This window comes from Drosophila innubila (genome assembly GCF_004354385.1).
Source record: "Drosophila innubila isolate TH190305 chromosome 3L unlocalized genomic scaffold, UK_Dinn_1.0 0_D_3L, whole genome shotgun sequence".
Taxonomy (NCBI): domain Eukaryota; kingdom Metazoa; phylum Arthropoda; class Insecta; order Diptera; family Drosophilidae; genus Drosophila; species Drosophila innubila.
The window spans coordinates 25,677,716-25,700,499 of NW_022995376.1; the positions used below are offsets into that span (position 1 = coordinate 25,677,716).

The 22,784-nt window shown below is 37.8% G+C and overlaps 2 protein-coding genes across 2 annotated transcripts in view; both read right to left on the minus strand.

The window, feature by feature from the left end:
* Positions 1–22,784, minus strand: part of LOC117788921 (frizzled-2) — a 107,948-nt gene that overhangs the window by 77,565 nt on the left and 7,599 nt on the right. The window contains exon 3 of the mRNA XM_034627863.1: positions 1,965–2,010. The gene's annotated coding sequence lies outside the window, so the exon portion shown is untranslated. The remainder of the gene's footprint in view (positions 1–1,964; positions 2,011–22,784) is intronic.
* On the minus strand, positions 10,471–12,322 carry LOC117788923 (probable cytochrome P450 313a4). Its single transcript, XM_034627865.1, has 7 exons — positions 12,160–12,322; positions 11,896–12,090; positions 11,648–11,833; positions 11,516–11,588; positions 11,337–11,463; positions 10,716–11,286; positions 10,471–10,660 (listed from the first exon to the last, which is right to left on the minus strand). Exons 1-7 carry the CDS (start codon positions 12,308–12,310, stop codon positions 10,497–10,499), a joined length of 1,467 nt encoding a protein of 488 aa, XP_034483756.1. The 5' UTR covers positions 12,311–12,322; the 3' UTR covers positions 10,471–10,496.

The following is a 22,784-nucleotide window of genomic DNA, read 5'->3' on the forward strand; positions in this document are numbered from 1 at the left end:
CCCATCGAAGAAGCGAGCCACATATTTCATTTTTAGTTGAGCAACATTTTTAACACAAAACTTTTATGTAAAATGTCTTGCGAGATAAAAGTTTAAATTGTCAATTGAAAATGTTGTTGGCCAAAGTTTTTTTGATTAATTTTCACTGCGCTGCGTCGTTGACAATAAAGATGAGCGAGAAGAACGGAAAAAAGTGTGGAAGTCGCAAACATTTACATGTTCAGTTCGGCACGAGGCAGAAAAACAATTGAGCACATTAACGCACAGATACGGAGAAAGAGTGAGAGAGAGAGAGATAGGTAGATAAGCGAAGAAAGAGAGCTCAAATACGGGAGAAAAAGCCTGCTGCGATTTGCATGTGAATGTGTTGAAATAGAATTTAATGACAAAAATAACAATGAAAAGTTAAGAGTCTATTGACAACAAGAGAGTGGACAAAGGGAGAATAAGTAGGAGTGAGAGTAAGAGAAAAAGAGAAATGGAAAACATTGATGACAGCAATTGAGTTTAAAATATACACATCAAATATTTCAGGCAATCCTTTGGCCAGAAAAATTTTAAGCTCATTTTTACAAATTAATATTTAGTTATATTATATTAGGCATAGTTGTGTGCAATAAATAATTTTAATTTTATGTTTATATAATAAACACTATTTATTCCTTCGAGTCGTCTTCGTTATTTCCTTTTCTTTGTTCATCTACTTGCAGAGTATTTTAAAGTCTGCACTTCTTTGTTACTGACTATAGTTTCCTTTTCTTTCAGTTCTCTATTCTTCTCGCCTGTTTTACTAATGCTATTTTCTGTCTGCTTACTTTTTCATCCTATTTCTCTGCGCCGCAACCTTTGTCATTGCCAGCTATCTATTTGTCTCTCGCTTTTCTCCCTTCTCCCTTCTCACTGATTTACTGTTCGAAAAGCCATTTTGTACAATTTCCACACGATTGATTTCGCAAATTTTCGCCGCAAGTGCCCCCAGAAGCGAAATAGCACCCCCGTAAGCCCCCTCCCTTCCGCTGACACCGTTTCAGCCATCACCATCACACCCATTCTGGGCTTCTTTGGATTGGCAGGTCTCTACACTTGTAATGCCTTTTGCCCTGTAGCCACAATTACCCAAAAAGCCGATCCAATTGCTTCTGCTTTATGTCCCGTCCTGACCCGAAAGGAACACCCTTCTAAATTCACATGAGTACTTTTCTCTGAGCTTATCGAGGCACATCTCTGTAATGCAATTAAGCCGCCCCCTCCAACCCCGCATTGCCTGCAATTCATAAATATTTTATTTGACCTCAGCACAGGCGGAGGACTACGACCAGGAAAGGGAACTGAACAAACCGAAACCGAATCCGAACGATAAAAAAGTATACCTCACATAGACATTGCGTATACGCCAGCGAGAGCAGCCAATATGTTTTGCTACTTTTTGGGGTCATTATTACTTAACGCCCGGGCAATGTTAGGCAAATTGCTTTTCGGCCAGGCCAAGATAGTGGAGTGGGAACAACTCTAGAGCTGAGGAGAGCCAGAGGGACACTGTTTGTTGAACATATTAGAGCTGCATGTGCTTCCGTTTTGTGTCTCTTTCTCTGACTCTGTCTCTGTGTGTGTCCAACCCCCAGCTAGGAAACAAATGGCGTGTGGCAAAGGCAAAGGCAAAAGCAAAGGGTTAAAAGGTGCGGTTTGCCACGCTCCAAGCTCCACACTCCACAGTAGATGTTCCATGTCGCGGTTCGGTTCCATGTCGAGGTTTGTCCGGAAACAACCACCTAAAATGGACACCAGCTGCATTTGCTTTGTCTTTGCTGTTTACTTTTCATGGCTTGGGGTTCTTTTCTTTGCTTTGATGTGCCACAAATTAATTGCCTACAATTAGGCGCTATGGCAAATGTCCCTCACTCACTCACTCTATCCTTCTCTCACTCTCTCTCTCTTAGACGCTCGTAAGCATTTTTGACACTTACCGTTGTTCCTGTTTGTAACGGTAGCTTAAAGGCTTGCCAAGTCTCTCTGAAAGATAGAAGAAAAAGGAAAAACGGTTTGTTAGTGCAAAGTTGTTAAGAGTTGTCCACTACGACTTCTGACAAAACATATGCCATTACAGCAATACTTGTGTATACTTGTGGAATGTCTGTCACATCCAGAGACATACCAAAAAAACGGAAGAAAAAAAGAAAGGAAAAACTTGCCAGAACTTTGCTTGTACTCTCCACCAAAGAGAGAGACTTTTGCTAATGAAAAGTGTCTGCCGTTGGCTCTCGAGAAACTTTTTCATAGACTTGTCCCAAGTTCGAGTTTGAGTCCGAGTCTCTGTCCTGTTATGGCAGCGGAAGTTACTTTATTTTTTATTGAAATAAATAAAAGTAAGCGATCGAATAGCGTATAAGAAATGGAAAAGTCGAACATTATACACACTTGCTTGCTGTATAAATTGCAAACACACGCCTCCAAGTTATTATCTCCCTTTTTATAGAGTCTATTTCTATTTTTGAAAGCTAAAATCTATACGAAATGCACTCTCATCGCTGGCCAAAGTTTTCGTGCCAAACCGAAATTACATTTTGGTCAGCATTTTGATTTTTATTGTTGGCCAAGTCCCCCGACATGTGCCTAATGGAGAGCACAATGCGTTGGCCAAAAGATTTATTATCGAATGTCAGTTTTACCTCCCACCCAAATGCTCCTATTTCTCACAGACACTCTCTCTCTCTGGATCTGAGTACGTATGTGCTTTGGGCTGCCACAAAACATTTGTTATAATCAAAAGTTCTTGACTATGCGCTGATTGCGCTCTGTGCTTTGATTTCTCGTGAACTTTTCCCAAATAGTTTTGCCATTTTACCATTTGCCATCCTGAGCTGCGCCTCGTATGCGCAATTTATTTGGCTTAACGTTGACAGTTCAATAAGCCAAGCACTGACTGTCTATCTGCCCGTCTGTCTGTCTGTTAGTCTGTTCTTTAATTTTCATAAATAAGCCAGAAAAAAAAAAGTTATAGGCCACGAACTATTGCCAACTACCTGGGAGACCCAAGCCACTAATTACGCATACGCAATGTTGGCCCATGCTGAGGGGTTGAAAAAGTTCGAAAGTTCCTTAACCTGGCAGTTTGGCTGCCATTTCAATAACTTCTGTTGCACTTCCCACACATATACAAAGGATTTAGCATAGACAAGGCAGGCAGCCAAAATTCTTGCTTCCATATATCGTTTTAACATAATTTCTGTGGCAAAATTAACTTTATGAACTGTTGAGCGAAACGAGGGAAGCAACCTGCCAACGTACTAAGGATAGAAGACAGTCTTTGGAGCGTGCGCCTCGCAACCTGCCACTTAAAACAAATAACAAAGTTTTGCTTAACTTTGCGGCAAGTCGCTCGCTCTGTCCTTGCTGTTGCTGCTGCTCTTGCTGCTTTCCCAGGAGCTGGCCCAGTCATGCCTTGGCAAAATTATGGCCAGACACAAAGCGATGCCATCGTCGTAGTCGTCGTCAACGACGTAGCTTTGTCTTGGGCGTAACAGGAAATCATCCGCAGTGTAAGCTCTCCATTTCCCTCTGCCCCTGGCTAAATTACATACGAAAATGGATTTTATTAAAAAGAAAATGGCTGCGGCAAGACGTTTGGGAATGAACGATGACAGAGGTGAGCACTGATGTTTACATTTGGCCATCAACAATAAATGGATAGCCGTGAAAAATAAATAATAACATTTAAAAGCAATCAAAAAGTAACCAAAACTAAATAAAAATAATAAAAATTACTTTTAAACTACGTTTTTAATAACAGTACACTCTTATTCTTTAATTTATTTGAATTCTAAATTCAAATCATATTTCTCACCTTTATTATACCTGTTATTTAAAGTGAAAGGATATATTGTATTGGTTGAAATGTATGTGACAGGGAGAAGGAGGCATCTTCGACCCTATAAAGTATATATATTCTTGATCAACATTAACAGCCGATTCGATATAGCCATTTCCGTTTGATCGTCAAGCACCCAAAAGTATGCAGTAGTTTTCATTAGGTAGTAATTTCTCTACTTTAAGATATATTGTAATAAGTTACGGGTATTACATGGTCGGGATCACGACTATAACCTTTCCGACTTGTTTTTGATGTTAAATAAATAGATAAAAAGCCAAATATATTAATTCGATTAAATTGGATATTTCTGTGTTCTGCATTTCCGCATGATTTAATAACTCCAAGCCACATTTGCTTAGAAACGCTAATTGGAAGTTGAAATTGAACTTATGGTAGAAAGCCACAAGAGAAATCATTTATTTGCGAGTAAAACACTGCAAAGAGAGAAGTTGGAAGCACGTCGCCAATACTACTTAAGGCCACTAAAGAGCAGTCAATAAAAGTGGCTCGTAGGCATGGCAATTACTTGGTTTTGTTTTGTTTTTTTTTTTTTTGGCAATTGCCTGCAATGCAGCTTCAGGTAATTGCGATGCTTTCAACAGACCAACAAAACAATGAGTGTTAACAGCAAACCAGCCAGAACACCTCACAGGAAACACACACACACACACACACACAAACTCACATGCATTAAATTGGCGCCAACTTTGGGCCAACTTCATGAATTTTGAATGTACGCACAATGAAACTAAGGCCGACACTCAGACCCGGAAACCTCGCCGAGCTTGGCTTTTTTGTGCTGACACAACACCAGGAGACCAGGAGGGTTCGGAGTAGAAATCAGAGTCGGAGTCGACCCACTCACTGTTGTTGTTGTTCTTGTTGTTGTCGTCGCTGTCGTCGTCGACTTCCAACGACGACTACTTAGAGACGCCTAAACAGCTTCATTACTTTTATGAGGCTGGCGGCGCGCTTCGTTGGCTCGCCCATTGTCTGGGCCATCTCCTTTTGGCCAGGCGCAAATTTGTTTGTGTAAATTAAATGAAATGACTGTAAAAATGCCAAATAAGCTAATTTGCGGTTAGTTTTCCACAACAACAACAACAAGGATAACAGCAGCACGACAGGACGCATATAAACGAGACCATAACTCTGCCCCGAGCCCCATCATTATCAATCAAAAACAAAATGGCGGCCCCACAGTCATTGCTCACTTTAACAGCTCGCCTCATCAAATGTGTATAAAGCGAGGCGTCCACATCCAATCGGCTGTTTGTCCGCCTGACCGTCAGGCTGTCTGTCTGACTGACTGGTTGGATTGTCCTCGTTGTTGTGGTCTTACCCATCGTCCGGTTGGTCATTTTAACAGAGCTGAAACAGAGCTGAAACAGAGCTGCATGCTTAATGCAGACAACTCTCCCTTGGTTATTTCTGCCTGGCCATGAATTTTGCATTAGAGTTTAGTTAAAGTGCAGCTGGTGCGAATACCAGCAGTTGAAGCAACAACAGCTCCGATGCGATGGAACTATGGAAAATCGTAGCACAACTTTTTATGGAACCAACTATGCGAGAATGGAGCGGACTGGGAATCGTTAGGCATTAACTATGCAAACGCAGTTTTAAAGACCTTTTGATTTCAACTCTACAAAAAAAGGCAATGAAATTAAATATTTTAACTAAAACTTGAAAATTGTATACTATCGAACTATTTAAATTAATGTATTTAACATCCTAGTGCTACAAATGGTAAGGAATTTATGATTATTATACTATTCAAACTGTAACTCTTAATTTTTAATCCAATCAAAAAAAAATATAAAATACTAATTACATTTTATTATTCATTTAAAAATCTAAGTAAAACATGTTTATTTGTAAAAAAAAAAAAAATATGTATTATGCTAAATATTAAAAATAATAATTGAATGCACATACCAAAAGTAATTAAATTTTTATGTAAATTGATGTATAATGTTTTATAATAAAAATTTAAATTAAATTATAATCTCAAAAAAAAAAAAAAAATTAAAAAAAAATTTATCCTGTTCCAAAATGCTCCATTCTATATGCAGATAACTGCATAAAGATATGCAGATATAATTTTTGAATACTCATAAATGATTTCGCTGGCTTATAGGTAAATGTAAACCATGTCATATTGAACGTTTTGACTGTAAAGTTCAATCAAACTGCAATATTGTATCAGCAAATGGAGGAAAATCAAAATAAAACTGACAAACAAATTGCAAATGAGTTGCATATCAAATAATCATTAGCATTTCGTAGGCATTTTAATTGAAATTTTATATGCCCATCGAGGGAGCAGGCACAAACTTTGCTGTCAACGTAGCTGGATGAGCTGCTGAGGAGGAGAGGATGGAAGGAGGGAAGGATGGAAGGATGGAAGGATGGAAGGATGGAAGGAGGGAAGGAGGGGCAGCTCTGGACACGCTGTTTTGCATATCAATCTGAAAATCAATTAGAACTTGCTGGCACGCGCCAGTTGCCCAACTTTTTTCATTAAAATTAAGCGCCACTGCCAATGCGGGATCGGGACGAGGGGGAATGTCGGGAGGAGGGAACCTATGGGAGCCAACTTCAACCTGAGTGCTAAAACTTTTGTGTGCCATACACAAAAATGTATAATTACGGGCGTTTACGTAGAGTCCCCAGAATATATCTCTTTAAAAGCAAATCCTGCTTACAGTTTACATTTTGCAAACATCAACAACAAAAACAACAACAGGAACAATCCATACACATACACACATCCTTTTTGCGTCGCTCACAACCAACGGTTAACATCGTTGGTTTATAGAAAAAATTTACATAAAGTGCGCATAAATTATGCCGTGAAAAAAAGTTATAATACCATACTTACAGTACAGTAGAGTACGCCAACGAGGACGAGGTTGAGTCGAATCGGGAAGGGGAATGGAAGCTACACTCGTGTACTGCTATCTGCCCAATAGGACGAGCCAGACTCTACCTCATACTGCTCTTCAGTCAGCTCTCAGGTGTGTGACTGGGACGCATGTGACAGAAACTGCGCAACTTTCGACTGGGATCTGCAGAGGAATGAGGAAAACCATCCGCTGTGGGTCTTCACTGTTTACACTCAAGCACAGCAACAACAACGTTGGAACAGCGACGAGCAACAAATTTGTTTAACAAAAATTTCATAAAATAATGCAAAAGTTTCCCTGCTGCTCCTATAATTCATTCTGGGGCAGCTGTTGTCGTTGTTGGGATTACTTTGTACTGGGCTCCAACTGCAACTAGAAAGTTGACAAAGCAAAATGTTTATCAATTCATTAGAGTGCCAGGCGATAGAAATTGTTTGCCCATCAAAACTCAATAACAAGCATCTGCGATCCGAGACACTTAGTCAACTGACAGTCAATTTGTCACTTGGCCAATACCGAAGCTGAAAAGTTTGTTCAGTCAACTTAATAACTTGTCCAGTTGATAATCAAGCAGATCCTATTATATCATTAGTGTAAAGATTTAAGATAAGTATAGCTATAAAATCACAAAAAATGATTACACAAGGGAACAAAAATATGTTGATTAAGAACTGATAGAAATCTGCACTTGTTTTTTTTCTATCACCTCGACTTTTCGCGATATACCGTTATTTCCAAAATTATGGCACTGCCACTACATATATTGAAATATCTTGAATACGGTTTACCATATTCAGTTAAAGAAAATCTGCAAAAATCGTCAACAGTATTATCTTAAAGCCGTGCCTGCATTGGCTCTAACTTTGCTCAGTATTTTCGGAGATATTGTTGATGTTTTGCAAAAAAAAAAATCAATTTTAAGCCAAAAAAAAAAAAAAAAAATGTTTTTTAAAAATTAAAAAAATAAAAACAAATATCAAAGTTTTAGTCTAAAATCTTAACATCTTTCGAATAAAAGGAGCTTTAATTCAAGGTAATCGGCTCACAAATTCAAAAGTTATTAACATTTTAATGAAGTTACAAAAAATTTCTTTCTTATGCATTTTTTAAATTATCTTATGTGGAGGGCTTAGAAATTTTTATGCAATCTCATGGGTTGTGGGTTGGTCATTAAAATAGATTAAATGTACATGGAAAGCTACCATAATATGCATTTTTTTTAAAGCTAAATTGGCTCCCAGAAAAAAAATAAAATTTTGAATTTTTTTTTTTTTTTTTTTAGATTTGTTGTTTACTCAGCTTTGTTTTCTGGAACTTAACTGCTGGTGTTAACTTATTTAAGGTCGCTGATTTCAAATCTGATCTCAATTTTTTCCGTCAGCTCTCGTTTTTAAGTTACAGGTACCTAACGAATTTTTGAATTCGAATTTTTTTTGCACAATGTCCATATCTTTATATCTGCTTGCATCAATTTGATCATGTTAAATTCCTGCAGCTTGTTTAGCCCTTGTTCCGTGCAAGTCCTAATCCACTTAATTCATTGTCTAAGCTTTCTGCTTGGCAAGTCCTCACACCTGTCTGGGCTGTCCACTTGCGCCTTAATTGAATTCGTGTAATTCGTCCAGCACTTGCCGAGCCCCTTAGGCAAATCCTGAGTCCTGAGTATTCCTGTTTCCTTCGCTTTGCTCCCCGTTTAATGAGGACTGACAGGCGACAAGCGTAATTAAATTTTATTTTAGTGTTACATGCAAATTTTGTACGCTCTTCGCGTTTATTCTTTTCTGGTAGCTGACAGGCTGACACGTCCTGTTTGGTTGGGTTTGGGCTTTTGGCTATTGTCTTTGATTTGGTTTGGAGTCATCTCCCAAACCTGTGGGGAAGGGGAGCTAATTTATGAGCTGAGCGAGCCATAGGCGGTCTGTGGCATCTCCTGCCTCGCTTGAATGGGATCTAATTCCTCACACGCAAAGCCGCTTATTGATTCCACCCCACAACGTTGCGTATACGCCGCGTATGTCCCTTTCCTTTTATTTCATTATTGTTTGTAGAAAAGACTTGGTCTGTGATACTTCTGTTCTTGACTATGATGGAAGATGTGCCAGCTCTGGTCACAGACTCCAGACTTCCAACTCTACTCTCGGCAGCTGCGACTGACAATGACATATCGTCATCATTAACACTTTCATTTGTAAGTGGGCTTTTTTAATGGGTCTGCTGCCTGTTGTTGTTGTTGTTACTTTTCATATACTCGCTTTGATTTCTTCAGATATTTCTCAAGCCATTTGTATGCAAATACTTCGTTTAGTTGTAAACAATTTTGCATTTCCGAGTCGACTTGAAAAATGAGTCAAGTGCATTGACAAGTAGCTTGTGAGTGTTTCCCATTGTTTCTGGCCCCAGTCAATTGCCCTTTATCAGTGGCCCGGGAAGCACAGCGGAAAACTGTCGCTCTATTGAGATAGAAATCCATTTGCAGTTGCATCTCCATTGCAACTGTACGCGTAATGGAAACTGCGACTGACTCATGAAGATTGCGCCTTACTGACGCCATCAACAGCAACGCCCACAACTTGGTTCGACTGAGAACCGACAATGCGAGTCAAACTAGTTACAAACGATTTTAATTAGCCTATTGCCTTTTATATATTCCTTCATTTGCATAGCAGTTCTCAGTAGAAGCGGCAGCCGGGGCAGGTGCAAAGGCTGCAGCTCGAGCATGCTCGTTATTAATTATAATTATATATTTACTACACATTTTTAGCGTATAGCTAAACTTTTATATCCCGCTTGTATAGTAATTATGTGTTAAGCCAAGCCAATCAGTTGAGCACTGCTTATAGAAAAGCGAATGTACTGTATTTTAGCAATAAAACACTTTTCTTTGCAGCCCACCTACTGTTATATTGACATTAGCAAACACAAAATTTTTCAAGAAGTAAAACGCAACAGCCATTAAAATGTTAGCCTTCTATGTCTTACTATCAAAGTTGCCACTTGTCATTAAATAGTGACGTTGCCATTAGACAGATTAAGTGAGTCAAGTAAATAATTTTAATTAAGCTATTGACATTTACAATATGAATATGTATTTTTAATTAAATTGTAATTAAAAATCAAGTAAGCAATTATGATCTACATTCTTTTTTTTGTACCCTGTGCCCTTTAAAAATTGCTAAAAATGGGTATAATGTGTTTGACAGAATATATGTAACAGGCAAAAGGAGGCGTGGCAGACCTCACAAAGTATATATATTCTTGATTAGGATCAACAGCCGACACAATTAAGCCTTCTCTGTCCGTTTGTTTGAACGCGTTGATCTCAGAGACTATAAGAGCTAGAGACTTCAAACTTAAAATGGAGGTTCCTGAATATCGTACGCAGATCAAGTTTATTTTTATTTTTGAATCGGATTTATATATCTTACAGCTACCATAGCAACGAAAGGTCGAGGATCAACTTTTAGTACAGAGTAGGCGAGCGAAATGAGCAGGGCGGAGACCCTTCTTAATACGTAGTATCGTTGTATTTGTCATTTCAATTTAATGTGAAAAGGGTTAAGAAATGCGACTTTTCAAATAAACAAGTTGTGATTTATTTACTTTTTTAACAATTTATATGAAAAAAACATTATGACAAAATATGAACAACAGCCCTCAATTAATGTTAATGAAAATAAAGGTAAAGATGTAAGTAATAGATGTAAATTAAGCTTTGCTCAAGACTATTCATTCCTTCGTTGTAGTTTTATTAATGGCACTGTTTTAAGTTTCATGGTAATATCCTCGACAAAGACAAGATCTTCAAATTTAAAGCTGGTTGTGAATTTATAATTTCTAAGTAACTTCGCTATAGTCACTTTGGCGGATATTAAACCATATCTCCAACCTGAAAATGGTAGAAGTTAATTAAAATAATATATATATTTACAATTAAACTCTACCTATACAATTGCGTATGCCCTTTGTGAAGGGTATATAAGCGTAGGGATGTTTATCCTGCATGTTATGAGGCAGAAAGTGATCCGGATTGAAGGTGTCCGCATCGTTTCCCCAAATTTCCTTATTGCGATGCAAGTGAAATATATTGATTAAAATTTGAAGGCCCTTGGGAAGAACAACTCCATTCGAAAGCATTACATCCTCGGACGTTTGTCGCGCCAAAAGTGGAACAGGGGCTATAACTCGCATTGATTCACTTAGAATTAGATCTAGATAAACCATTTGTTGGGTGTCAGCGTAGGTAACTTCAAAATCTCCAGTATGAGGAAACAATGTTAAAATCTCTTCAAAAGCCTTCTCCTGGTACTCAGGAAACATGGAGAGTAACATTAATGCATAGGCTATTGTATTAGACGTAGTTTCAAAGGCTCCAAAAACAATGGAATTCGATTCATTTTCCACATTCTTCAAGCTAAAGATGCCACGTTTCCACAAATCAATTGCTAGATTTATAAATATGTTTTTATCCTGGGGCAGAGGAGGAGTATCCTTTGCCAAATTACTTTCAATAAGCTAGAAGATTCAAATAGTGAACATTTGATTAACTGTCAAATTTCGTGTACCTTTCTGATGAATCCCTGAACCTCCGATTTGGCACTGGAGTAATGTCTTTCCTTGCCAAGAAGTCGCCGGACCGTTTTATATATAAGCCATGGTGACATGCACATATCTGTAATGGCTTCCAGAAGACTACTTTCGCATAGTAAACACATTCAGTTATTCCAAGACCAATAGTACCTACCATTGGTAATCCTGGAGAAGTTTGTCATTCTTAAAATTCTCACTACTCTTTACATCACTGCCCATGGTAGTTTCTGTACATTAATGACAGTTATAGATAAATAAAAATATTCTTAGCTCTCTTAACACTCACGAATTGCAATTCTCAGGGTGAAACTTTGCAACAAGGGCCTTAAGTCCATTTCTCCGTTATCTACCAATTCGTCGAGAGATTTTAGAAGGTGTGCAGTCTCAGTGTTGAATACGGGAACAAAGCTAAGCAGTACCTTATGCCCAAAGGCTGGATTTAGCAATTTCCGATGCACGCTCCATTGGGGATCTGAGCAAGGGATGAAGTATTGATAGTTTCACATTTAAAGGCATTTATACATGTTACTGTACCTTCTAAGCTCATCAATGAAGCACCGACTTGATCGAGTGCCTTATATGTGATGGCCTTGTTAACACAATTAGGTGAAGTAAAAATGTCCTGAATCAATTGCGGATCACTCACAATAAAAATTGGTATGGGACCCAGCCACGTCAATCCTGCAGGGCCAAGTATATCCAAGTAGTAACATATTTTCTGCAGCACGTCTATTCCATTCATATAAATTGATATTTTTGTCAATAAACACACTTCAAATTGAGCCAACGATAACTTACTTTCCCTATTTAAATTGAGGGCCATGCCAACTATTGGCAAGCCCAACTTGCCAGGTATCTTTAGCGTTAACAGATAGAATTTGCGACGAGTCCACAGGAAATATAGCCACAAAACGCACAATAGAGCACACCAAAATTGCCACATTAACATGTTCGAAAAAAGTCCTTGAAGGAGTTTAAAATATCCGAGAAAGTATTTGTGCTACTTTTCAAGCAAACGAACGTTGGAACTCCCGTCAACTAAATAATTTAAAATTTATGTTTGAACCGAGTTTATATAAGCGACCAGCTTATACTTCCTCTTTTATTGACCCTGTAGTTAACTGGATTTTTAATTGGCCAATTGCCTTTTACACATTCCTTCATAACTGTTTTCTATGCACTGAATTAAGTGCAAAGATTTAATAGTCAATATTAATGATCATTCTGTATACCATAAACGATATTATCGCATATCTCAATTAACATGAAGCCAAAGAAAACTAAAATTTGTAATAAGTAAGAAAGCTCTAGTCAAGATACTAACAATGTGTGCTAAATGCTATAGCTTTCGTATTGCTCTTGTAATTAGTGTTTTTAATTTATGGTTGAAGGCGGTGTCGCAATTAAAATGTAATATTCACGGATTACTGGAGTCTTTAAAACTAATTTGAAGCGTCAAGCTCGTATAATAGTCTATAAAATCGACGCGTTCATTCAAAATCTCCTTAAGTTCCATAAAGCTTTCACGTTTGTAAAATTTGCGTAGAATAATCAAATTTTATTTCAAAAAATCAAATTTTGAAACAAAACATTTAATTTGATCGTGAATAGTAAATACAAACATAATAAATTAATATTCGAGTTAAAAGTTTTTTAAAAATATTTTTATAAACATTTATAAACAAGCAAAAAATAGATAATCTTCCATTTTAATCTACTTGGTTTTATCCCAGACTGTACATCAATTTTCAGTGAACATTCATCGATAAGCTTCCACTTTGAATTCAATTATCTTTATCTGCTTAATTATGCAAGTTGAAAACTGTAGCACCTATTCATACTCGTATACGAATTCGTAGTCGTACTGAGTGCGACTTTACCAAATAATTTACCACAATAAAATAACAGTTTCGCTGGCTCGGCATTTAGTTGAAACTGACGCCAGACGTAGCTTCGATTGATGCCTGTCTGGCCCAGAATATAGTTTATATGTGGTGTGTATGTAAGTATATACGCTTATACGTATGTAGTAATTAAGAGGCGCTTGAAACTGTGCCGCGCTGCAGTTGCTCCACTTTGTTGGATTGCTGGCACTCTCAGACTGTCAGTCGGACTGACAACGTCTGTCTGTCTCTTTGAGTCTGGCTACAACGCCATTGTCAGCAATAAATAGTCAAGTACATAATACTTATAATTTATTTTGCATAAAAATCCAACTTGGCATATGAGACGATGCTGATGTTGAGTGTTGGTTGTTGGTTGTTGGTTTGTTGTATGTCGTATCGTCGTCGCACTTAGTTAGATTTATAGTAAAGTCAGTCGAGCAATTTGCGTGGGTAAACATGCACTAAAACTCAATTTAGAGGCGGATATATGTGTGTAGATAAATACATACAGTGAATGTACATGGTACAGTGCCAGCGAATTGTATGCTGACACAGCAACAGCAACGCCAAAAGCAGCGCGCAATTTAATGCGATTTAGGCAGCGCAAATTGAGCGGGCCACTTGAATGAATAAATGACTGGATGACTGACTGACTACATGAATGGCTCCATAACAAAAACAACAACAACAACAATGGCAACTGATAACGATAAGAGCTAGGAATCTCCCATTCTACGAGTATCTCTGCACGGCCTGCCTCACTTTATTAAATTACATACTGCAGATTCTCAACTCTCAACTCTCGCGTACACCAATTAATCCCAACTGGATTTGGCATAAAGATAACACAACGACCTCGTTCTCTTCCTCATTCTCATCCTCATCCTTATTCTCAGCCTCGTTCATGTCCACGTTGTCGCCATCGCTGCAAGGCAATCTGCCCAAAAGTCGCCCCCTCAATTCGACTCGACTCAACTGACGCTCTCCCAAATGTGCCGTTTGACAATTTTCAGCGCGTGGCAAGGAGAGGCCTCTAAACGGCCTCCATTTTCATTCCCAACCCGCCACTTGATACAAGCAGATAAGTCATTTTTATGTGACACTTTGCCTTAAATATTTCACATTTCTGCGGCCATTTTTTTCTCCTCTTCAACTTTTTTTTTTCATTTTTTGCTTTTTTTTGTGTGTGAAGCAGCACTTGCGGAACATTGGGCAGGCGGACAACTGACTAAGAAGCGCTATTACATAAGACAGTCTCTTTCTCTCTCTTCCACTCTCTCTTTCTTTCTCTCTATTTGACAGCCTCTCGGCTTTGTGAACTCTTAGTAGGCGACTGGCCATTGACACTAGTGTAAGTATGTATATACCATTATTATGAAAGCAGCGCCTTTAATGGTTTATGATCCTAAGGAGCTGATAGGCCTCGAACGACCTTCATAGCCAAAAGCAAAGCAGAAACCAAATCTCTGCTGAATATGCATTAAACTCAGGGAAAGCAAGATAATGGAAAACGCAGTCAGAATTAAGAAAAGTAAATAAAATATTATTGTATCATTGAAAAGTTAATACTGGATTTTTGCAATACTCAATTCAATTGCGGTGATTGGTTTTTAGGCTTTGAGTTCTTAACTTTATTGAGAAAACACTTTAAGCAATTCTGATATATTCTAATTGAAATATCAACATTTTTGAAACAAGAATTAAAAAAATGTTTGTTTTATATTTTCTCAACTAATTTAAGAACCAGAAATTTAAAAAAAAATTTTTTACAATCGAGCGCGACAGACATAAGGTGCTCTGATTTGACTAAGATAAAAATGTATATATTTACTTAATAGGATGTAGATGCGTTACTCAAATTACTTGAGGTAATTAATTTTTAGAAGTGATGTTTTTATATTCAAACTGTACTACGATTTTACAGTCGAATTGTGAAAATCGGCAATGAGAGAAAAAATATCGGCAATTTACACCGATTCATCACACAACAAATTTGGAAAAATAGAATGCTGTTCTTAATTCATCGTTTCTTATACTATGTGTTTTTTATAATAATGAATGTATGTAACAGGCAGAAGGAGTCATGGCAGACCTCTTAAAGTATATATATTCTTTATCGGCATCAACAGGCGAGTCGATTTGGACCTGTCCGTCTGTTCAAACGCCTCGATCTCAGAGATATATAAAGAATATTTTTTTTCTCGGATATAACAGACATATAGACAATAGCTTAGGTATACAAGAAGAAAAAATTTCTAATAAATTTTCGATACTTCCCTGAAAATTGAAGTATTTTTCAAAGAACGACTTAAACTTTAGAATACTCTTGCATACTCACTGTCTACCCTGCAAACTTCATCACGATTGGATAGTAATGAAAATAAGGAGCAGAGAATACAAAGTGTCCAGCTGGAGAAGAATCACTGAAAAAATCTAAGGTCACTGGAAAGCTATCTTTATGAAGAGAAAATGCGTTTGCTGTAAGTTTTGACTCCTGCTTCATGATGTCTCATATTTTTAAAGGCAGATATGATGTGCGAGGAATTCGCGCGTTGAGTAGAAAGTCATTTCGAGTGGCGTGACAACAGCCACGTCAAGAGGCACATAGCCAAAACTGGTCATGTTGGGCGAGCTGGCTGCTCATTTGTCATTAACATCATTTGCCACTTGCCACATCATTTTGGTGGTGCATTTTAGCATTCGGATTTGGTAAGTTTTTGCAACTTGTTCGCTTTAATGGACTTGACGCGTTGCCCGCATCAAATTGGCGATGCAAACAGTCGAGTTTGGAGTGCGTCTAGTGGCAACCAAGTTGGTCAAAGCCCGGGCTAACTGGTTAGCGAGAATTAAGCAATTTATATATTTTGGAAGCTGGAAAATGTACTCGTAATTGAATTGAGTGCTGTCGTTGCCGTAGTGTGGGCAAACATTTCAACAGCTACGCTTAATTATAAGTCTGGGGAGTGGGGATTGAGACCTGGGACCTGGCACCTGGCAGAGGGACAGAGACAGAGACAGAGACGGGGACAGAGGCCTCAGCACTTGAGCCCATAAGCTGGCCCCATAGAAATTCAAAGAGTCAACACAAATTATGATTGTTATTATTTTTACGCATTATTTACACACCTTTCTGGTCTTGTTTACATTGGGCTACACCTCTCACCTCACAGCTCACTCCGACCATCTGCCACATCTCAAGCCAGTTCCACTGCATGTTAGGTGTCTAAGCCGCAGCTTTGCTGCCCGCTCACGTCCGCCCGGACACGACCTCGTCATTCTACAATTTCAACGCCTTCTCTCAATCGTTTTGAGTTACATTGTTGATGGTGAGTGGGGATGGGGATGGGAAAGGGAAAGGGGAAGGGGCAGCTGGCATCAATTGACAGCAGCTCAATTTTGTCATGCCTCGTTTTTTGAATTTCCACACTCGTGTGGGGAATGAATGATACGACTGTTCTCTCGCCCGCACTCTCATTTGCGTGGGCAAATTGTTTCGATAATTTTTTAAGAGGCTTTTTTCAGAATTTGTCCGCTGATGAAATGAAAAATATCACTTGAAATTGAGTCTTATGGCTATATTAGAAGACAGCTTAACAATTTACTGAATGGAGCCATCAAATTACATAGGAGAACCTAGAGCCAGAGTTTTAATTATCGAAGTCAACATAATAAAGATTTATTTCCTTTAATAAGCTAACAAACTCTTCGTGCACGCGATTTATTATATTATGATTAATTTAAAATATAATAATTTATAATGATTGGTTTTAATATATAGCTTTAGTATTTATCATTATGAAAAACCTTATTTTATTTAATTTAACGATTTTACAAAACTGTCAGTAATATTTTATATTTATATTTAAACAATCTGTTTCTTTTAAAGGAAAATAATAGTTAATATTTTCACTTTGAACAGAACTTTAATTGCCTTTTATTATTTCTGTTGCCATGCATCACCTCAGACAATAAAAAATTGTATTTTAAAATATTTTACATATGCAAATACCTATATGTATCTTCCATGCACAAATGTGATTTTAAATATTTTACTTACTGTTCTGGCTTTTCTGAACATTTTCCATAGTATTTCACGATTGTGTGTTCAACGCTTTTTGATTTTTAACAACATAATAAATAAATGGCTGGACTTCAACAAATTCAAATTGAGGAAAATCAATTTTTACTAAAATGTTTGCAAACATATTTGAGCCATGTAGCCAACACGGCCCGAAACGATTAACGTCAGTTAATCAAAATAATTTTTTGACGCTGCTGTCGTTGGCTTTTATCGGCGCCACATGCAAATCGCATTAGGCTCCATTGGTCAGCGTCGAAATCAGAGACCCAGTCAAAGAGAAAGGGGCGAGGGAGAGAACGAACCTAACGGGAGGCTGTCATTTTCATAATTGGCCGAAAAACCAACAACGAACCACACAACTATTAGCCAGCGCACAAACTGACAGACTGAAGGACGGACACACAGTCAGACTGACTGTCAGCCAGAGGGACTGACATGACAGACTGAGGACATGTCGGGGCTGAGGTGCCTGTCAATGGCCATTTGGATGGCGGCCCGTTATTAAAATTTAACGCCGCAAAAGCGTAAAATTGCCACATTTATCTGGCAATGTCCTTTCTCCCTTCTGTTCTCCCCCCTCTGTCATCATGTATTCTCTATTCCGTGCACTGTGCGTGCATTAAAAGTTTTTAAAATAACACAAATTGACTTTTGATGTTTCGTGGTTGATTTTTTTAATGGTGCGTAAAAAGTTTATTAAATTTTAAAGTATTTACTTCTCTTTTTCTCTTTTCTCTGTTTATGTGTAAATTTCCATAAAAATAATTTTTCAATTATGCTGGCAACGCGACACTGGTTTCAACTGACTTTTCACAGTTGGCAACGGCTGTTGGGACACCACACACACACACACACAGATAGACAGTCATGTTAGCAAGAGGAACACACGGCTGCATCGTCCTCTTGTAATGAAGTTTCAAATGAAGTGCGACAACTAACGGAGCAAGCGACACTAAAGGATCCTGATGTTGCAGCTGAAAATGGGCGCCAACTGCGGTGTGACATTTTGTGGCAATAATGTCGGCAAAAGGAACACCAGCAACAGCAGCATCAGGAACAACAGGCAGAGCAGCGACAGGACCTCTTCTCTTCACACACATGTGGCAAAGCAGGAGGCGCCAGGAGAAGAAGCACTATTGCAAAAATTTGGCAGCAAGTGTTACCAGTTCTGGGTGAGACTCAACTCAACTTCCGCTTCGTTCCAACTTCAAATAGAGTTGCACTTTTAGTCTGCCAGTTTTCATTGCCGTCTAGTTGGCGACTCCTCGAGAAGCCTCCTGTCTGGCCTGCACAGTCCCGAAAACTAGTGTGCAACGAGCTATTAACCATCAAAGTCCGTTGCAAAAGATATCACGACCTTTTGTGAGGAAATTTTGAATGTTGGAAGTATGAAACAGACAATTTTCACTCTCAAATGTATTACCAAAAATAATAATTTGAACTCAACTAAATAAAGCAGACAGCAAAGACCCTATAATGCCAAGTCCTCCATTGTTACATTGTTTGAATACTGAATAAATTCCACAGTGAGCACAAATCATATCGAAATATAAATTTTAATTTTGATCTTATCACGATGATTATTCTTAAAATTGTTACTGCTACTTATTATTAATTTTATTGACCATATTATTATTATGTTATATGTGGTCTTAATATATGTAAAAGTAGAAATTCCAAATACAGCTGTGCACATTAAAAAATTATTGGAGGCTATATTTATATATATAATCCACTCATTAGCACAAGGCAAGGGACCAGTTGAAGTCTACGACAGCATTTTTGGATGCAAATTGTTCAAATGTTATCGCTCTATAATTTCTCTATATAAGTGTTGCTATTTTCAATAAAAACATCAGCAATTTGCATAATAAACCTGAACTAAGCAGCTTCATCGCAGCCGTGATTCGTTTTAAGAAAAAACATGCATTAATTTTCATTAAAAAACTAAAATAAAAAAATAATATGAATAACAACAACCAGAAATAAATACAAAACGAATTCATTTAGTTGGCACCTCGAAACGGTGCGTGCTCCGTTTCGAGCAATAAAAATACCAACAACAGACAAATAGACAATTAATTATGGGCTACAAATAATAACAATAAAAATTAATAAGCATTAATGTGAGTTATGAAATTTTGTGCAGTAGCTCGACGACGCGTATTCGTAGAAGAAGGCAAACTTTTATCGCATAAATTTTTATATAATGCGTAGAAAACGCAGCAACAAATCACAGCACAACAGCAACAACAACAATAATAACAAATGCCCAACAACTGCAGCTAATTATTATTTATATACTTGAGCAAATATATAGAAAGGTGCTCAAAAAGTGGGAGTTGGTTCCAATTTCTGGCCGCGTTGCCAACTATTTCGCTTATCTTCGTTGGCAAAAACTTTTGCAGCAACTTTATAGTAACAACAGCAACAAATATCAACAAATTTTTACAGCGTCGTCGGCTTTTTATCTTTGATACGCAGAGGAAGAGGGAGACAGTCAAGTGTCGTCTGAGGGGGGTCTGAGGGGAGTACGGCCTATCGAGGGGAAACTGGGGCTCCGTTTGATTGGAATTCACTAGCAACAAAAGCAACAATAACAAAAACAAAAACAATAACAAACTAAATTGGCGCTGGCAGATCAAAAGGTGCCGTCATCAAAAGTGTTAGGCGACAAATAGAGTGAGGGCTCCCCTGATTATTTATGCAGATGTAGATGTCTATTGGGGCCTTGCATAATCATAACTCGTAGCACCCGCGAAGTGTAGCGGGACTCAATATTTGATCGGTGTTTAAACTGTTTTGATCGCGTGTTGTCATCATTATAATGTTTTTTAATTTTAAATTTAAAAAGCGTGAAACGAAGTATTGAAATTTGTCTCGAAATGTGACAAATTTATAAGCCAACACACAAGCATTTTAGTCATTTCGCAGCTGCCTTTGATTGATACTCGTGCTCGTAATTAATGGATGGCAATTACTTCACAACAGCTGTGCAGCAATTGAAGTTCAAGTCAAAGTGCAGCCACCAACTGGCAGCATCACAAAATACTCGTACTCAACTCTGCAATTCACTCGGCTGTCAAGTGTCACTGAGACGAGAGCGACGGCAACCGAGCGTATGATGTATGAGGTTCAGGCAATGCCCAGGTAAGACAAATTAGCCAAAAGTAATTGCACTTTGAAAAAGTGACCAATGAGCAGAACACAGCTGGAAAAATCCTAGAAATCTTGAAGAGTACAAACTTAAAGTCTCTTACACGAAATGGAAATGAAAAACTAAATTTAGATAAAAGCTTATCATTATTTTGTAATCATTTTGAAAACTCAAATGATTCATCAAAAGCTTCAAATATTTTCAATTAATATGATTAACTTCTAGTATTTATATTAAAAAGATGTGGGAACGTCTTTGGTCCTGCTGCTCCCTGTGCTCTATCCGTTACGTAAGTGGCGCTATAGATATCAATATCAAACACAGACGAGCTTCCTTAACTCGAATTACCATTATCCAAAGAAAAAAGTTCGACTTATAGAGACTTCGAGCTATGGAATTTTTGATTTCTTTAGGTTTATTAATGGAACTACCAATTCATTCATAATAAATTGTGATCTTTTAATTTTTTTTTTTTTAAAGATTATAACCTTGCTTCAAAAATAAAATTTATTCTTCAAGCTAAACAGTTGTGGAGAAATTCGACTTATGGAAGTTCGAATTACGGAAGCAGAATTGTTTGTAATTTGCTCAGTAAACGCTATTGCCACCAAGGCTGCAAACCTCCAAAATATTGTTAAAGGTTCGCTTCGGCGGTTCGAACCATAGAGCAAGACATCGGTTTGGTTCGCGAATTGGCTTATATACCCCCTAAACCCAAGGTTTGGGTTCGAGCCTTGGTTCAATTTCATACAAAAAAATATTTGTATTGCTATATATTCTTCTCTACATTTTGAAGTAATTAAATTTTTTTTTTTTAAGAAATCAAATTTTGATGATAATTTAAATTTAATTTAAGATTTAAATATGACTTAGTTTAATCCGAAGTCTTCAATAATTGCGTAATATTAGAAAACCATAATATTTATGTAATTTTTTTTTTTCGAATCGAACATTTTATTTTAGAAAGCGAATCGGTTTAGGTTCGGGTTCGTAAAGTAAATAATTTCAAGGGTTCGGTTCATAATATTGTTCGGTCTGCTTAAAAATGCCAACCGAACCGGTTCTACGAGGCTCGGTTCAGAACCGGATTGCAGCCTTGATTGTCACTCAATTTTTTTTAGAGTTAGAGAAAATTCGAGTTATAGAAGTTCGAGCTAGGGAAGTTCGACTGTACATGCATTTGCATAGAAAAACTTCACAAAATATTAATAGACTACAAAGTTGAGAACTAACGGAATACATTTTTCAGATTAAAAAAAAGGCCAGACAAATTTGAAAAAGAGTACTATTGTTTTTGTTATGCAGATAATCTCATATAAGTCCGACCACTCTACTCAATTGCCAAAATTAATTAGACAAAAAGTTGTGTTTCTAGCTAATCATTCAACGCCAGCTGTTTTTCTGTTTTTCATCAGTGGCTCTGCAATATCGTATTTATAATTTGGAAATTAAACGACTTTCAAAGTGCGTAGCAAACGAAAGTCAGTGGTGATCCATTGAGCCAAGTAACCAATCAATCAAATGCACAGCAGCTCAACAACAGTTCCATTCTCTTGCCAATCCCTAGTATACCCTTGCCCTTGTTCCTGTCCCTGTCCCATTCCTAAAGCCATCTCCTACTTTAGTTTAAGCTGCCCGCTTGATTACCGTTCAAAATTGATTGATTAAATGCCGTTGTCAACCGCGTCGCCGTTGTCGTCTCCGTCGTCGTCGTCGTCATCGTCTCCGTCCGTGTGCTCCTCTTCCAGAGCTGTCAACGCTTTTGTCAACCGTCGTCGACGACAACGACTGCGGGTAATCCCTCGGGTTTGCAGCGGATGTACGGATGTACTAGGATGCTGCAAATGCTGCTGCTGCTGTTGCTGTGAAAAAACACATGCTTGCATTTTAATTTAATTACTTACAGAATCGAAAGGAAACCAAAAAGACACATTCACTCCCACATCAGTTTAATTGATTAATAAAGATTGTCAACTGAAGCATTTTAGGGAGTAATTTTCTTTCACACGTCGCCTTTTTTAGGCGCTCCTCCACTTGACAAGGGTATATTCAGCTCCAGAGCAGACAGATGGGAGTCAGATGTAGCAGAGAGAAATGGGACAAAATTATGGGCATGATAATGGGAGCTGGAATACGCTGTGGTACTCGAGGAGCCTCAAGAGGTGTCCCATTTGTACATGTCAGCTTCAGCTTGGAGCCTAAGCTGAGTTTTTTTTTTCTTCGGTTTGGGGAAGTAGCGTAGAGTTGCCAGGGTGACAAACAAAGAAATGAGTGGAATTGGGTAATAAATATTAAAGAA

Coding starts and splice junctions, on each gene's coding strand:
- LOC117788923 (XM_034627865.1), bottom strand. CDS start 12,310: ATGTTAATGTGGCAATTTTGGTGTGCTCTATTGTGCGTTTTGTGGCTA. Junction 11,464..11,515: donor CTTCTCCAGGATTACCAATG/GTAGGTACTATT, acceptor ATGCGAAAGTAG/TCTTCTGGAAGCCATTACAG. Junction 10,661..10,715: donor GGGCATACGCAATTGTATAG/GTAGAGTTTAAT, acceptor TACCATTTTCAG/GTTGGAGATATGGTTTAATA.